Source organism: Colletotrichum phormii (assembly GCF_030913505.1).
Source record: "Colletotrichum phormii strain CBS 102054 chromosome Unknown BDP81scaffold_2, whole genome shotgun sequence".
Taxonomy (NCBI): domain Eukaryota; kingdom Fungi; phylum Ascomycota; class Sordariomycetes; order Glomerellales; family Glomerellaceae; genus Colletotrichum; species Colletotrichum phormii.
The window spans coordinates 2,039,337-2,056,544 of NW_026851444.1; the positions used below are offsets into that span (position 1 = coordinate 2,039,337).

The following is a 17,208-nucleotide window of genomic DNA, read 5'->3' on the forward strand; positions in this document are numbered from 1 at the left end:
CGGCGGGTGGCGATGGACCTCATCCCTGGACCAAGGTACTCCGTATCCATGAAATGCGAGCGAGAAGAGAAGAAAAAAGAAAAAAAAGGGTGGTGGTCGGTGCAGTGCCCGCCGGCCCCTCTCTCACATTTTGGCAAGAGCGAAAGAAAGGGAGGTCGGGGAACCGCTCTACCTAACAGGGATCACCTGTTGATTGCACGAATTGCGCCAGTTCCTCAAAAGACGCGTGTATCGATTAGTACCGTGCGTATCACTTTGCCTGCAAAGGTACATATCATCTGTATCCTGATGTTGGGTAGCAAAGAAGAGCAGGGAGCATTGTCTTTCCCCTTCTGTTTGGTAGTATTCCATGATGTTATCATTCACCACTTTGCATCTCAAAAGGCAAGAACAACCATATTTCAGATACCCAGTACTTGCCTTACTTCGCAGGTACCCATGATAGCGGGGTGGTTCGTACCTCACACCGCATTCCCGTGGAAGGAACTCTCAAACCCATCAGGTCGGTGTGATCAAATGATGGAACCCGTCAAGTCTAATAGCGTGCTTTGGACCCCCTCCTATTCCCCAATTCCCCTCTTCCTTGGGCCCTGCCGCCCTTGGTCAAATGGCCGCTAAATAACCTCGACAAAGACAAATTGAGGCAAATCTTATGGACCGAGCGGATACCCTTTGTACGGAGTACGGATACAGATACCAGCCTTAGGACCTCGAATCCATCGCATCTCACTGTCTCCAGATCATACGGACAAGAATGCTCTACCTAGCAATTTAGCAATTCGGCACCATTTCCGTCGACCAACCAATCGACCCAAGTCTGTGGCCTGCCCTAAGTTCTACTTCACATCTCTTCCCGCTATCCCTACGAAGGTTCCAGAGAAACTCGGTCCCTGGCCGTTGAAGCGCCATCTGCAGCTGCGGGTTCTCTCATTTACCCAAGATTCTGCTGTCCACCATTACGAACAGCCAAATATGCAGATACAGGTTCAGATAGCTACCTTTGGTGCTTACTTTACATCTAGACAGATAGGTATGCCGGTCCGAGTAGACGGACCTCTGCACTCCGTACAAGGCGCCGGCCACCTACATCAACTAGCATCGCATGTCGTCGCCTCAGATGTACGGATAGTTTGGCTAGCATAGCTAGTTAGCATAGCTAGGTATCAACTCTACTCTTTCCGTACAACCGAACAAGCACGACTCGCCCCAGGTCCCAGCGACCCAGATCAAGTTTCGGGTTGCTGCAGCCGTCACACGCGTGTGTGTGCTTCGCGGGCGTCCCTCAGTCAGCGCCATTCACGTTGCTGCATCTGATCTTCTCGTCGCTTTCTGTAATTCGTTCCAAACTTGAATTGAGGGGCAACCAACGGTTGAGGAGAGCTTCCCGCGTTTGCCAAGCTCGCTGCTATTCGACGCGTCTTTCGTTTCCATTTGGGGCCAATTGGGACACTGCCGCGCCCGCCGTCACGGTCCAGCAGCAGCTCGGAGCTCCAAGAATGCGTCCCTGCGTCACCGCGGCCCGTTTGTTGTCCTCGTCGCCGTATCAACCAAGAGGAAGACCCTGGGAAAAAGTGGCATGGGGGTGACGGGTCAAGTGTCTCAACGCCCAAAAGCAAGATGCCCATCTGTCCAGTGGAAATTGGGGTTTCCGTGGCAAAACGGTCTGCTAGCCAGGGATTCCAATGCATGGGGGTCCCGCCATATGCAATCTGCAACCTGCAATCCTCCTCTCCGCTGCCCGTCCTTGGAGGAACACCGGCCGGTATACAACCACAGCCAACCAAGCCGTTTCCCGACCAGACGCCCGTCACGTAATTCGTCCGCTGCGGTCCTATGCCGAGGATCGCAGAAAGCTCATCCCTCGTCTCCTGGGACGACCATCGACGAGCCCAATATCAACGTCGGGGCAGTCAGCAGGGGTTCTCATAACATCCAGATGCCTTCCGTGCTTCCCTTCAAAACGCCTGGTCTATATCTCACGGCAGTCAACGTGGACTTGTGGCATTGGCGGGTAACTGTCAGAGGCTGACAATAGCAACCCCCAACCTCCAAGGATTGGCTATTTGTCCGGCTCCGAGCGGTGGCTTTGTCTCACGGGATGGATCAACGATTTTTGTCTGCAACCAATGATACGAATATCTGTCACTTGTCATCTGCAACAATTGGCCGACCTAGCAGAAGGGGGGACACTGACAACTGATACATTCGCCGTGCGTTTGTGGGCCATCAATGTAAAGTTAAAAATTGCGCCATGCAACAAAGCCGGTCGACTACTGAGCAAATGTCTGACGGGCTCTATCCGTACATGCAGATCAAAGCAGTCAGAGCCAGTCTGGTTGCTGCCGGCTATTGGTCGACCAGAGGGATTACTGGACACCTGTATGAAGGGACAAGATACATCAACACAAAACCGCATCGCCTTGGTTCCTGATGCAGACCATCATTTCGTGGGATATTGTTATGCCCAGGCCAACGACCAATTACCGAACACGATTTCCGGGCCTCTGCGTTTGTTTTCTTAACAAGGTGCTGCTATAGTCCTAGAACACACCGCCTGCCTCATCGTCTCGCGGAACCGGGGTCCAGCAGGTCTCTATTTCGAACGCCCTCAGTCTACAATGCGAACCATCGAATTTGGGATCTAATCACACAAAGCGACTTGTCTTTGGAGATTTTCATCAGCAGCAAGTCACTTCAGGCGGGCATTGGGAGGTTTGGTAACTCGAGTGGGCAGAACCAATCGGCGATCTAAACGCAACTCACGTTTGAATCGCCTCACCTGAGCTATAGAATAAGGTTCGATCGAGTTGGCCAACCGTCAACGGAGCATTATCAAGCCTCGAAGCAACCCACTAGGAGTAGGAGTCCATGTCGAGGCCTGAATAGCGAAAGTGGCTTTTCAAGCTTCAAAGTCGAATAGAAGAACTCCTGAGTTCTGCCAAGCTGACACTCGCGAGTTCCTTATTACCTGGGGTCATTGATCTACTCTAGCCTCCATTTAGGTGCTTCCTCTATCAACTGAAGAAAACACTAGTCCTTTGGCTTCATTCCAACTCCGAGCCCGGGCTGCCTCGAGTCCCCAGCTTCTGCCCCTAACGCCCAACAGAGACGGATCAATCATCCCGCCTCTCGTGTACGAAAATAGCGTGTACGTATACTCCGTACAGAATTACGGATAGCACAGGCAGACAAGTAGAGTACGGTACACTTGTCACGCACGCCGCCGATGCTCTTAGAGCTTGAGCTTGCCACAGGGCAGGTCAACCTTGCCCCGAGTGACTTGGACTGGCATGCGATGGCAGAAACAAGACAGGGTCCGAGCTGATCAAGGGATGCCTCCTTTTCTCTCTGGTGTGCACTCTGGAGTCTGGAATTGTCTGGATTCCTTTCTCTGCCCAATTCCGTCCGTCCCGTTTTCCGTTCTCCGGGCCTGCCTGCGGCGTCCACAACGCACCCTTCTTCCTCTCCTTTGTCACAACTACAACTACGGAGTACACACGTGGACTGATGATGCGGGAAGCACTGACCAACGCAGGCGGCCAAATTGTTGGTGTAATTTCCCAATCCCGTTTCTCGTTTCATGGAGGCTCCGTCAGGATTTGGTGATCCATCACTGTCCGCCCAAAGTGATGGATATAGAAAAATCATTCAACGTTGAAGACCCTTGTGATTTGACTAAATGTTAGTTCAGTTGACATTGAGAACGGCCAACGTTTCGTGCGAGGAGGCTGGCACAATTGGCAACCTCTACAGACGGGAGAGTTACTTCCCTGGCTTCAGGAGCTGAAACAGCCGGCCAGAAGTACGGGAAGTTAGACTCATCCATCGCCATCTGGTGTCTACCTACTCTGTGTCTCTTTTTTCTGTTGTGTATGCAGATGGCATAGAGACAATGTCTCTCTGTGAATGGACCGATCCAACATTTCACCTAGATAGTGTTTCCGCCGTCTGTCCAGATCTCGTGGACACTTTGGTTTCTTATTGGGCCGCCACAGCCGACCAGTGTCGGTTTCCAGGCTCTTGGCTCTCTCTCCGCTTCCCGTGGACAATCAGCCAGCGGGGTTTGGAGGAACGGATGCGGGCATCCGTACGGGGAGAGACGCACGCCGTATGCTGGGCTACGACACTGCCGCTGGACCGTAGACAATGTGAACAGGCTTCAGTGGAAATTCTGTTCCTGCAACATGAGAGAGACCACTTCCAATGTGCGTTCTGGCGGTAGTAGTAGGGAGAAGGGATGGGGTCATGGATGATTTTTGTCGTGTGGCAGGTGCTTACTGGGGCATGTGATGTCCAACCACTGCAACTCGGCTGCCACGGGCTTCTGCGGTCTGCTGGCATCGGACCTGGTTCCCCACGCTGCGGCCCAAATCACATGCAGGCTTGCAGCTTGGGGGGAGGAGCTTCCGCCGGTCCAGCCGGACAGCTCCAATGACATTCCCCATGCACCAATCCACCTCAGAACTTCAACGTCTCACACCAGCTTACATAGCTTCCGGAAATTTCAAAGAAAACTTAGCTTGACCACATCTGAGCTACCTGCGCAAAAGAGAGACACAGATCTCGTTACCAGCCGTCTTATCCCTTTGCTTTTCCAGCGAAGCGCAACCGCACCGCACCGCACGCGCAAGAGCATTGCCTGGCGGCTGTCCGCCAAACGATGACGTGACCTCCCTCCCACGACTACAACCCGCCAGCAGCAACGAAACAACCGCCGGCGCATCTACCACCATCACCACACACCTGGCACAAAAGGTACGGACCATGGACGAGTATACGGCCGACCTCTTCATATCCCGCGACGATGCCTCGGATCATCAGCCGCATGCGCAGCCGCCTCCGACCGTGGTGGTCGACGAGTGGCCTCACGACTCCGACGTCAGCGAGGGCACCCCGTCCAAGAAATCGCCCTCCGGCCTGCGCTCGCGCATCGCAAACAACCTCAGCAAGAAGACGAGCATCCAAGACCGTCTAGTCGAGAGGTAAAGCCTAACGTCCCCGAGGCGCACACCACGATCTCTCCTCGAGAGGAAACTGAAATGCTAACTAGATTGCTTTTCACTTAGGCTCCTCCAACAGGTCATCCCCGAGAGCTCCGATGGCCTCACAAGCGGCGGCGACGACCCTCTCGCCCCGGGCTTCTCCCCGGACAAGAACAGCACCTTTTCCGAGCGGCCCAACTTCAACATTACCACAATGTCCAACAACTTCCGCCGCTTCAACGCTCGCATCGGCGTCGTCTTCAAGTTCCAGGCCCGCGTCGTCCGCCTCCTCAGCTGGCGCCGCCCGACACACACCCTATCCCTCCTCGCCGTCTACACCTTCGTCTGCCTGGACCCGTACCTCCTAACTGTCGTACCCCTAGCCGGCTTCCTCCTCGCCGTCTTCATCCCCTCCTTCCTCGCCCGCCACCCGGCCCCGCCCTCCGGCACCTTATCCTCGGAACAATCCGTCGGCTACTCCCCCAAAGGTCCGCCCTTGGCCCCGGCCCGGACAGTCAAACCCGTCAAGGAGCTCAGCAAGGACTTCTTCCGCAACATGCGCGACCTCCAAAACTCAATGGACGACTTCTGCGTCGCCCACGACGGCGTCGTCGCCACCGTCCTCCCCATCACAAACTTCTCCAACGAGGCCCTCTCCTCGGCCCTCTTCCTCGCCCTCACCCTCACAACAGTCCTCATGACAACTTTCGCCTCCCTCCTCCCCTGGCGCCTCATCGTTCTCCTCGCAGGCTGGGCCGCCATCCTCTCAGGCCACCCCGCCATCGCCCCGCTGCTGACACACACCCACGACACCCACGTCGCCCCGCGCGAAGCCCACGCCCGCTCCAGTGTCGACGCCTGGATCGCGGGCGACATCATCCTCGACTCGGCGCCCGAGACGCGCGAAGTCGAAATCTTTGAGCTACAGCGTGCCTCCCACGACGAGTGGGAGCCCTGGCTCTTCTCCCCGAGTCCGTACGACCCGCTCTCCCAGCCTCGTATCGCGAGTGAGCGGCCCCGCGGCACGCGCTTCTTTGAGGACGTGTTACCCCCCGACGGGTGGGTTTGGTCCGAGAAGAAGTGGGCGCTGGATCTGTGGAGCAGGGAGTGGGTGGAGGAGCGCATCATTACGGGCGTCGAGGTCGAGACGGAGGGGGAGAGGTGGGTTTATGACATGTTTGATGAGAATAGTGCCGGTGGTTACGGGGGTCCCGTGGACTCGTCGCCGACGACTGCCAAGGGCAAGACGAGGGTTCCTTCTGCGCCGCTGTCGGGATGGGAGGAGGGCGAGGATGGGACGGGAAGGAGGGGGGAGTGGAGGCGGCGGAGGTGGGTTAGGCTTGTCAAGAGACGGGCTACGATGAGTACTGCTTGAGGGGGGGTTGTGGTGGATTGTATAGTATAGTAATGATGAATGATATGAAATCCAATGGGCAGTCACTTCAAACTTGATCTTCCAACGTCAGTGCGGATATGGCATCCTCCCTAAGCTTACGTCTGTTCATCTTGACGTGTACTCTCGCTCAATGCTCGAATGTACTGGGATCGTTGTATCGCCAGTCATAGACAACTATCAACATGTTTCTGGAGTTGCGAAATCGTCATTATCGTCAAGTTATTCATCTACGGGTCTTCCCTGCCCATCCATCCAAGAAAACTGGATGGAAGGGAAAAGGGCATGGGGTGGCCGAGAGTCCTTTTCCACGTTTGCTTCTCCCCCCCTTGCCTGACCAAGTCTAAATGCAGCCGTCCCGCTTGCCAGCCGATTACAAGGTTTCACCAAAAACCCACCCAACACCTAAAAGGAAAAGAAGGGAGAGTCAGGGTCCCTCGTTGCATCTCTCAAAAAACCAGAGAGCAGATGCTCATCCATCGAAATGCCCTGCGACCTTATCTCGTCGTGATCCAAGCGTGCCTCGGATGAAGTCCCCCACTCCATCACGTCGAGTTGTTTTGCGAAACGCTCTCCCGCCTCCACGAAGAGTGAAGAACCAAAAGCCATCCGTCATCAAATCATGAAGTTGTATTCTTGTCCGCAAGGACCATCTTGTCGAGAATCTTGTGCACGCCCTTGGTCAACCCGCGGCCCTCGTCGATATCATCGGCAATCTTGCGCGCGCGGTCAATGAGCACGCCGACGACCTGCTTGGTGTACTCGAAGCTACCAGTGCTCTCCATGCGCGCGACGGCGAAGCGCTTGACCTCGACATCGTTCGTCTTTTGCCCGAGGATGTTGATGAGCTGCAGGTTGGACGGATCGGAGCGGATGCTGTGGATGATGGGGAAACTGAACTTGCCCTCGGTTAGGTCCTCGCACATTCCCTTGTTGTCCGAGTATTCTTTTGACGAGAGGTTCATGTAGTCGTCGCGGATCTGGAAGATGAGGCCCATAAGGTTGACGAGCTCGGAGCAGTCTGTCAGGCTGCGAGACTCGGCTTGCATGAGCTTGATGCCCAGGCGGAAGAGACCGCCCGTCTTGTTGCCGACCATTTCGAGGTAGTCCTCTTCTGTAGGACAGGTGAGGGTGTCGCGCCAGAAGAGGTCCATACCCTGGCCGCGGTGAAGGTGGACGAGCTCTTCGGCAAAGATGGAGATGGTTTTGGGGTTCTTGAGGCGCTGGAGCTCCTGGAGGGCGCAAAAGTAGATATAGTTTGCCGAGTTAATGGTCTGAGCTACACCAAAGATGTTGTGGGCGACGGGGAGGCCGCGGCGGAGGGAGGACGAGTCCTCAACGTCGTCGATGAGGAGGGAGGCCGTATGCAGCATGCCAACAACGTTTGTAATGACATCGATGCTGGCCTGGGGTACCTCGAGCCAGACGTTGAAGGCCTGGATGAGCTGGGCGCGGAAGTCCTTGCCCGGGTGGGCAAAGAGGTAGTCGAAGGGGCCGGTGATGACCTTGTCCTTCTCCTCGGGCCAGGCCTTGCGGGTGAAGTTCAGGTCAGAGGACGCGTAGCGCGAGGGGTCCGGGGGCGGGGGGGGCTGCATCGTGAGGGTGAAGGAGGTGGCTTGGTTGGTCCCCAGGGCGGGACGGCGAGACCGGTGGGACGAGTGTGAGAGCGAGTGCTTGTGGGCGTGGGTTTGGCCGTGACCGTTGTTGGTGTTGGCGTAGTTGGCGCGGGAGAACCAGTCGGTCTCGGGAACGGTACGGAGGGGCCCTTTCGAGGTCGAGGGCATGGGCGCGGCCGCGTGGGCGGAGAGGGAGACGGGAGCGGCGGCGGAGTTGTGGCCGATGGAGGATTTGCGCGAGGGGATGATGTTTGGCGGGGAATGGGGAAACGAAGAAGAGGGGTTGCCGATATTTGTAGGATCTGAAGATTTGTCGGCGGCTTTGTTTGAAGGAGGAGAGGACGACGAAGATGCCGACGGGTAATTAGGCACCATCGCGAAAGGGAGTCTTCTCCAAGGGACCGGCTGCCAGGGGAAGAAGCGTGGCTTCTTATGGCCGTCTGGTAGGGAGGACCCGGTCTCACCAACACCACCAGGAGCTACAGCTGCGGGAGCTCCAGGTGTTGGCTCAAGCTCAACAGAGCTCGTGTGGGCTGGGGATGCGGCGTTGTGGAGCTCTGGCTGGTGGGTTGTGGTAGAATCGGTCAGCTGGCGCCGTTGCTGTAAGCCCGTGTAAACGTCACCACTTGCTCAGCCAAGGTAAGATTCTGCCTGAGGGGAAACATAGTAGGTTGTGAAATGGTGTGGTGGTGGATTGGATAGGAGCGGCATTGCGGAAGGCAGTTGATTGCTGCATATGCGAGTGCTTTTCTGCCTGTGTCTGTATTGGTCCGTGGAATATGTGCATGTGCTGTCTTTTGGCGGGGAACAAGATGAGATGTAGACCGTCATGACTTTTTGTGAATAGGACCTTTTCTCCACACCCTGCTGCAAGGGAATAGGCGTAGGCAAGGATGGTGGGTGAACCGGAATAACAGAGGGGAAGAAGACCAAGCCGGGTCACTGAACCTTGCTTGGAAGGTCCTTGGTGGGAGCAGAAGATGGATGTGGCGGGTACCTGAAAAGTCCTAGACAGACCTGCAGTAGACAAACAAGAAGAAGAAAGCATGGAAGAAAGCAACAAGGCAAAATGAAGTTGGAGATGGACAATCACATGTCAATGGAAAGCACTTTGCGCACCTTGAACATGCAGCAGCAGCAGCAGGAGCAACGATGGGAGCTGTGGCAGGTGCTGATGGAGCCTTAATTGCCCAGGGCAGAGCTCGACTGGTGGAGCTCTTATCGATTGACCAGTGGGGAGATAGGCGGGCAGGCAGGTACGGCCCGGATAAGATAGGTAACGTATTCGGGCTTATGTTGAGACCGAAGGAAGGAAGACGTCATCCAATTCGCGGTTGGTCCTGGTGGCCGGGATTCCGTCGATGCCGAGCTCCAGACGGGTGCCGCGGACTCTGATCCGGGTGGGTGGCCGGAGAAGCAGCGGTGGCAGGAGGAATACCGAAGTCAAGAAAAGGAGGGAGACTTGGGGGCCCGGATATCTCGGTGTAGTGATGACTCGTCTAGTCGTTGCTCTCCCGCTTGGTTGAAGTCGAACGGATGAAATGGAGCGGAGAAGGAGAAGAAGAAGAGCAAGCGGGTGGGCGCTCAAAAAGAGAGAGGTTCGTGCGAACTCTTCGTCTTAAGAATCGGCCGGAGCACGGAGGAGACACGGACACCACCCACCACAAGCCAACGTGGAACTTGGGAGTATTGGGGAAATGGGCTTCTAGAAGAGGACGAGAGCGAGCCACTACTACCTTGGACACTAGACTCGAAGTTCTCGGATGTCACCCAAAATCCTCCTGATCCGCGTGCTTGTCGCCCGTCACTCTGTCACCCCTTAACCATGTGCTTCCCATGTTTCCGCCCAGTGCTCCATCCTGTCGCCGTGTGATGGACCGGGTGAGAGGCGGAACAGCAGTAGAGGGAAGAGAGAAAGGCAGCTCGCTCCGAGTCGGAGCAACTCTAGACAACTAAATGTGCCATCCCCTCGCGTCTTCAGGTTTCATCAGTGTTAAGTGCCGGTCTTAAGCACCCGCAGCTGTTGTGACGGGGCCGGCAGAGACTCACCCTGTCCCATTCGACGCCGCCTCTCTGCAGTACTCCACTTCAGGGTCAATGTCAAAGCCTCGCTTATTTCTATCTGCGCCCGATGGAACGAAAGATACAGTTGAGTGAAGGCTTGAACCCTGCTCTCCGAGTTCCCATGCATGGAAGGAAGAAGAGAGCTCATGCAAGAAGGGAAAGCCCAAGATGCTTAGTTTACCGGCCCGTGCCCCCCACAGCACCACAATGCGCCAAACGCAGCCCAATTGACCCGCTTAGCTAAGAAACCATCACCCAACTGACCACTCAGAGAGCAGATTTCCTCTTTTGGGCAGCGCTACATCCCCATCCCAACGTGCTGGATCGACCCGGTTGCCGGGGCAGTAATCGTCCAACGCAACACAAACAACCCGCATTGTCTACCAACATCGTCGCTTTCCAACTTCTACTATACGGATACCTTATTTTCCACATGACTCCAGCTCCCCCATCACGCTACCGGGTAGTCGCTCATCAATGACCACCTGCGCATGCGCCCTCGCCATTGAACTTTTTATTTTTTGCCTTTTCCACCTCCCTCTCTACAATTGGAACTGTCGCGCAATTGTGATACGCCCCCCTTCTCCAGATCCCTAGAGGACTTGTCCTCGCCAGCCTTTCTTCTTCTCTCTTTCTGTATTAACAATTACCCAACGGTGCTGCTGCTTTCCAGACTCGACTTCTGTCTCTATCCTTTGATCCGACGCAACAGCATTTCATCACAATCAAATCATTCGCAAGTCGCATCACCGAGAACCGTATCGCATCGTCTCTTTTGTCCTTGCCAATTTACATCAACTATCGCCCGATAGTCCTCGATACCCACAACCTCCAATCAAGCCACCAAGCCACCGCCTACCACAAGAGCACACTCAGAAAATCAGACATAATGGAGAACCTCCTCAGCCTTGCCTTTGATGGACTATCCTCCTACGACGGTCCCAAGATTCGCAAGGGTCTGCGCCAAGTCGAGGGTCTCCTTGCCCAAATCTGCCTCTCAGCGCCGGCAAAGTCGAGGTCACCCACAACGGACGATGATGCGTCCCATAACAGCGGAAAGTCTCTAGCGGACTTGTCAGACGACCCGGCCTTCCGCGAATTCTTCAAGCTGCAGGAGGGCTTCGAGTGGAACGTCGCACTGCGCCTCATCAACACACTCGACCGCCTCATGGGCAAGGGCACCGACGGACAGAACGACCTCCTTATCCTCAGCTCGCTGGACCTGATCCAGGGTGTCTTGTTACTGCACCCGCCCAGCAAAGCTCTCTTCTCACGAGAGCAGAACATGAATGTACGTTTCCGCCGCTTCTCTCGCCCCTGCTATCCAAACAGAACACTAATTCCAATCTTTTGGCAACAGCTCCTCCTCGACCTCCTCGAGCCCGTAAACTGTCCCGCGATCCAGTCCGCCACCCTTCTGACCCTCGTCACCGCGCTCATCGACACCCCGACCAACACCCGTACCTTTGAGGCCCTCGACGGCCTCCTCACCGTCACCTCCCTCTTCAAGTCCCGCTCCACGGCCCGCGAGGTCAAGCTCAAGCTCGTCGAGTTCCTCTACTTCTACCTCATGCCCGAGGTTCCCTCCATCCCCCGCGCCGACGTCCGCGCCTCCGTCCCGGCCATCCACCAGCGCAGCCCCAGCAAACTCGCCGGCGCCTTTGGCAGCGCGGCCTCCACACCCGCCTCTACCGATGCGAGCCACGCTCGGAGCCGTGCCGGTAGCGAATCATCCGACACCATGACGACCGAGGAGAAGCAGGAGCTGCTGGGCCGCCACCTGAGCAATGTCGAGGATCTCGTCAGGGACCTGCGGACGTGCACGCCCTTTGGCGGTGTCGTGTGCTAGTCTCGTCGAGCAAACTGCTCATATCTGGCATCTGGTGTTTTAGGCTTCTCATCATTTCATGGGGTTCTACTCGTTCGCGGGGTCTGCTTTCTACCGTCGTTTACAAATCTCCACATTGTTCGGCGTTCTCGTGGAGGGGTTAGGGGAATGCGATGCACAGGTTTTCACTTCCATGTTTCGGGCGTCCTTGTTTTCGTGTCAACGTAGGCGAGGAGTTTTGTCTAGATTTTGTCGTTTTGCCCCCGATCAAGGGGAAGAAGGAATGGAGTCGTTCACTGCTTCTTGCAAAAAAAAAAAGTTTTCCTCAATCAGTATCGCATCGCATAATACGTATTATCAAGTTCGTAGCAGCATCAGGAAGAACAGACGAAAGAGACGCGCGCATATCTATAGATGCAAGGGCCTTGCCCAAACAGTTGGTGACTTTACAGAGAGGAGACATCAGTATGCGTTTTCGTTCTCTTCTCTGCAGTATTTGATCGTGAATGAATCGGAAGGTCTTTGCAGTTCTTTGGGCACTTTGAAATCTGAACCTCGTCGTTCCAAGGTACCTCGGACACAATAACTCGCTAAACTCCTCGTCCGCTCGCTCAAGTGTTACCCGGGACATACGCACAGAGAGTACGGAGATGGGAGCCTAGAGGCTCTATGTTGCACACAAAAAAAGGCACGGGAGCATCCATCCCTCAGATGAGAATACAATAGTTACATCGTAGCCAATGTAGTCCTACTGCTCATGCTCGACAAGCTTAACGCCCAAGATCAGCTCCTGAAGAAGCGTCTTTAGCTACTCGCTACGATACCTTATATACCTCCTGATTTTCGTAGTCTCGCCAGTTATTCTGGGAATGCCGCGATCATCAGCGAGGATGGAAAAGTCAGTAAAGAAAATAAGAACCTTCTCACAGGGCGCAAAAAAAAACAATTTGACAAGAGGGAGATTCGAACTGGCAAAATGGCAGAATATGTTGCTACAACGAGACGCGGCGCTGCAGGCTTATATGATTTCAGTTTGCGATCTGCGGAAGAATACACACACGTTGAACCATTCGGCCAACGTGCAGTTGCTCTCCCGCCCCGACAGACGCTCCGACTTGATGGGCTATAGAGGGTGTGGAGTGGTGTATTCACCTCTTTGAGCGGACCGTGATGGCTTCATCCGTAGTTTGCTGACCCACAATATGTTCTGGAGAAGCCTGGCCAATCACGTACGCTCTTCCAACGGTGACCACGTGTTGAAGTCTAAAAATTTGTGCATTGTTCGATTGATATTTCGTATATGTACGTTTACTATATCCGAAGCCATGTGTACCCCAGAGTTTTTCAGTTCATGTTCTCGTACATCATATTTGACAACCACTCTAGAATCTCGGAATGATGGCGTCGGGCTTGTTCTCCAGCGCCTCGTCAATCTCCTTCATAATCTCGTCCGTCAACTTTTCTTGCGCACCAATGGCCCGGATGTTCTCAAACACCTGCTCCGGACTGCTGGCGCCGATGATGGCAGAGCTGACGTTCTTGTTCTTCAGGACCCAGGCAAGCGCCAGGGTAGCCATCTTGATGCCCAGCTTCTCGGCAATGGGCTCAATCTTGTTGGCCTTGTCAACGAGGTCCTGGAACTGCTTCTTGGCGTTCTCCCGCTTCCAAAAGTCCTTGATGAACCCAATGTTCTCGGAGCCGAAGCGGGAGTCCTCGGGGATGCCGTTCTTGTACTTTCCGGAAAGGATGCCCTGGCGCAGGGGGGAGAAGACGGTCAGACCGGTGCCGACTTCGCGGTAGAGGTGGAAGAACTCGTGCTCGACCTTCTTGCGGTCCAGCATGCTGTACGAGGGCTGCTCCATGATGGGGCCGACGAGGTTCAGCTTGTCGGCGTAGCGCCAGGCCTGGGCGATCTCGTCGGCGCTCCATTCGGATGTTCCCCAGTAGAGGGCTTTGCCCGTGTTGATCAAGTGGTTGAAGGCGCGGACGGTCTCCTCCATGGGTGTCTGGCGATCGGGACTGTGAAAAGTCAGTGGTATTCGTAAGCCCGTCGAAAGGGAGACTCACCGGTGAGCGTAGACGAGATCGACGTATTTGAGATCGAGACGCTCGAGGCAAGCGTCCATGGCCTCGATAACGTGCTTGCGGGACAGACCCTTGTTATTAACAACGTTGTCACCGAAAGCGCCACCCCAGTAGATCTGTTGCGCGCTCAGATGTCAGTCTCAAATTCCAGTCTCGTCAGGCCTTTGCGGGTTTGCGCACCTTGGTAGAGATGACGAGGTCGTTGCGCTTCCAGCCGTACTTCTTGATGGCCTGACCCATAACTATCGTAAAGTCAGTCCTCGTTCTCGTTCTCTCGGTGGGGGCAAGGTCGTCCGTCCGTACCAACTTCGCTCTCGCCGTTGGCGTAGCCCTCGGCCGTATCGAAGAAGTTGACGCCAGAGTCGTAAGCAGCCTTCATGCACTTGAAAGTGCCCTCTATGTAGTGTGTCAGTCTCGGTCGACTTTTATGAACCGGGTTCTGTTCGTACCGGAGTCGACGTGGCCGCCGTAGGTCAACCCTGATAGAGAGTCAGTGTCAATAACAGTCATCTGGGACATAACCAGGGTAACTCACAGCCTCCCAAGCTGATGGCACTAACCTGAAGGCCAGAACGGCCCAGGAAGCGGTACTCCATAGGGGGGAGATCTTCAGGCTTGGACATTTTGTCGGTGATTCGAGAGTCGTTGAGGGGAGAAGTTCGAATCTGTGAGCTGGAGGAAAAGGTGGTGGGAGGTCGCGAAAGTGGAAGCGAGTACAAGCCGTCAAGTCATGCGAAGAGCGGCAAGCACCTTACTTATAGTCCCCCTCGTTCGACGAGCTCGTGTCTGAAAAGGAATCTCCATTGGAGCTCCATGCCCATGGCCCATGTCGAAAGGCCAGCGTGGGGCCCAACCTATTCCTCTCACGGTTACGGATACTGCAGCAGCCGTTCAATCGCCCATCTCCAGTGGTCAAGCTCATGGAAGCGGGGCAGCCGGTATCAACCCCGCCATCCAAGTCCATGACCCGCGAGTTGTGTCACCGGCGAGCCACGTAGCCAATGGTCCCATCCCACGCCGAACTGTTGGCGCGGGTACCGGTTTGGTACAGACGCAGCTGTCGTGGTTTCACGCTGCCTGATCCTGGAGCTATGACCGGCGGGATTGAGCTATCCCGAGCTTGTTGCTCGATAAGCAGAATGAGACGCTTGCGAGCAAGTGTCCTGATTTGTTTGCTCAGTCTACCAGTGGCCAATTAGGACCACGTGGCACAAAACAATAGTAGGGATAATCAAAGAGAAGTCAAGAAAGACATCGAGGTACACTAAGGTAGACGGGAAATCTTAACGTCACCCGCGTCGAGGAACTGGAAGCGAAGCTGCGGGTGTAGTGCGCTAAATTACCCCTCCAACTGCCCCTCCAACACAACCTTACACCATTGCCCCTGCTGTAATGCGGGTCGTCCAGGGATGTTTCATATTCTCGCTGCTCCGATTGCCCCGAATTTGCGAGGATGCCGCCAGCTTACTAATTCTTCAACGACGCTTCTCCCATCAAGGTGTCATGAAGCCATCTCAGTTGCACACGATAGCTTAGTGTAGAGTAAGTTGCGCTACTGCCGTCTTAATCCCATACGGCGAACTTGGACGACGAATGATGCCTCGCACGTCTTTGGCCAACAGTCTCAATGCACGGCTCAACCAATGCATGAGACCTCAAGTCGTACCATTGATCGAGTGGTATCGGACATCCACGATATAGCGCCAAATTCCTGAACATGGTCTCCTTGTAGGCTTTACGACAGTGAAATACATGTGACATAATCCAAAAAGATGCCAATATACGGTACTTTGTACTTCAGGAAAGGCTCCGATGGTGATTCCGTGCCTATGGTAAGCCGCACCATGCTACGAACAGCCTCATCCTTTCATATTGAGTCAGCTTGACGCCCATTCCAGATTGCAGTATTTCGAGGTTTCTTGTGGAAAGCCGGGTTCATCGTGCCGAGCCTCAGTCTTCTCAAGCTAAAGGTGGCAGGTCCCCCAAGATACCATAAGCCTGTTTAGCTTTACATAAGAGCGAACCTGAGTCAACTACCACGAGGCAGCGCACTGAAATGAGGCAGCTGATAGCAGTACGAGTAGCATGTTGACATGTAGATTGTGGCCAATAAATGGTTCATGGTTCAGGTCATTGGTTCAATCGAACTGCATAGCACAAAATTCTCAGGTGCCCTATCCAAATCCGACTTCAACTAGGCTCGTCATTCAAACCCAGTACTCACTCAAAGGTGGCATTCCCAGGCTTCGCTTTGGTATCCATATAGATCTGAGCTTTGCAAGACAGAGCATATAGATCTGAAACCCATAGAGTGTAGGCCCAGAACACCAACCCCTTTCTATCAAGCCTCGGAGTTAAAGTCTTGAAGGAGTGTGACATGAACAGTGGTGCCTGAGCTTTTCTCAAAGAACTGGTTATCTGCTACTCAAGGATGGGTTCACAAATGGTTGAATGGATCCTTTCTGTTGAAATGAACCTCAGGCTTTCTCAGCTGTTTCCAAATACAATCAGAAGTGCTGCAAGTCAGGTGATGCTTCATGCCTCGGCCAGAATAGTGGCCCGTCTGCTATGTAAGTGCCCTCATATGTGTTCAACACAGCCACGGGCATTCACGACTCCAAGAAACCCACATCGTGAGAGCACAAGAGTAGTGGTCTTGTCGACATAAGCGGAGATCAGGGCTTCCTCTCTATGGATTAAACCTAGACCCTTTCCCACAAACCTGCTCCTCTTCCTCTTCTTCTTTTTCTCTTTTCACCATCTCACCACCAAATTTGGCTTCCCTCAACCACAATCAGCTTTCGACACCACCACTTCGTTTCCGACTTCCATTACGCAACAAGATCAAGATAGATCCCTGAGATACACATCGTAAGTCAAATTTCATCTGTTTTCGGCGTTGGATTTATCTTGTTTTCTTCCCTTTCCGAGCAATTCGTCGCGACTTGGATTTACGATGACTGCCTCGCAAGTTTTGGCTGTCTCTGCAGTTCAAGACGGCGAGGGTTTTCATCGTAAATCATGAGAATCACTTTCCCAGAAAAGGCAGCATGGGTTTTGCGCTCCTTCTACTTGTTGCCTAGACCGCGCCTACCTGTACATTCTACTTTCCTCCATACGGTCACGTTTTCTCTCGAAGCTCTTCTCACACACGTCGACTTTTCCTTTTTCCTTCTGCAAAACCCAACCTTTTGTTTCATAGTACTCTGCAATCTGCTCTGTTCTGTTGTTCATCCGCTC

The 17,208-nt window shown here is 54.3% G+C and overlaps 6 protein-coding genes across 6 annotated transcripts; 3 read left to right on the forward strand and 3 right to left on the reverse strand.

Moving 5' to 3' along the window:
* The first annotated feature begins 1,571 nt into the window (after positions 1–1,571).
* BDP81DRAFT_416286 (uncharacterized protein) lies at positions 1,572–1,824 on the forward strand. The gene has a single exon (XM_060589519.1). It carries the CDS (start codon positions 1,618–1,620, stop codon positions 1,813–1,815), a length of 198 nt encoding a protein of 65 aa, XP_060450725.1. The 5' UTR covers positions 1,572–1,617; the 3' UTR covers positions 1,816–1,824.
* A 1,230-nt stretch (positions 1,825–3,054) lies between these two features.
* Positions 3,055–3,770, reverse strand: BDP81DRAFT_86982 (uncharacterized protein). Its single transcript, XM_060596415.1, has one exon. The coding sequence runs from the start codon at positions 3,646–3,648 to the stop codon at positions 3,118–3,120; it is 531 nt and encodes a 176-aa protein (XP_060450726.1). The 5' UTR covers positions 3,649–3,770; the 3' UTR covers positions 3,055–3,117.
* A 994-nt stretch (positions 3,771–4,764) lies between these two features.
* On the forward strand, positions 4,765–6,357 carry BDP81DRAFT_308377 (integral peroxisomal membrane peroxin; the record flags this gene model as incomplete). Its single annotated transcript, XM_060583453.1, has 2 exons — positions 4,765–4,982; positions 5,067–6,357. The coding sequence occupies 2 exons, from the start codon at positions 4,765–4,767 to the stop codon at positions 6,355–6,357; spliced, it is 1,509 nt and encodes a 502-aa protein (XP_060450727.1).
* A 593-nt stretch (positions 6,358–6,950) lies between these two features.
* Positions 6,951–9,323, reverse strand: BDP81DRAFT_87010 (isoprenoid synthase domain-containing protein). The gene is made up of 2 exons (XM_060596416.1): positions 9,111–9,323; positions 6,951–8,552 (listed from the first exon to the last, which is right to left on the reverse strand). Exons 1-2 carry the CDS (start codon positions 9,117–9,119, stop codon positions 6,996–6,998), a joined length of 1,566 nt encoding a protein of 521 aa, XP_060450728.1. The 5' UTR covers positions 9,120–9,323; the 3' UTR covers positions 6,951–6,995.
* A 1,621-nt stretch (positions 9,324–10,944) lies between these two features.
* Positions 10,945–11,904, forward strand: BDP81DRAFT_445445 (cell division control protein 14; the record flags this gene model as incomplete). The annotated part of the gene is made up of 2 exons (XM_060591953.1): positions 10,945–11,346; positions 11,416–11,904. The coding sequence occupies 2 exons, from the start codon at positions 10,945–10,947 to the stop codon at positions 11,902–11,904; spliced, it is 891 nt and encodes a 296-aa protein (XP_060450729.1).
* A 1,361-nt stretch (positions 11,905–13,265) lies between these two features.
* On the reverse strand, positions 13,266–14,591 carry BDP81DRAFT_308233 (voltage-dependent potassium channel beta subunit; the record flags this gene model as incomplete). Its single annotated transcript, XM_060583435.1, has 6 exons — positions 13,266–13,902; positions 13,951–14,084; positions 14,149–14,210; positions 14,272–14,364; positions 14,418–14,447; positions 14,504–14,591. 6 exons carry the CDS (start codon positions 14,589–14,591, stop codon positions 13,266–13,268), a joined length of 1,044 nt encoding a protein of 347 aa, XP_060450730.1.
* Positions 14,592–17,208: the final 2,617 nt, after the last annotated feature.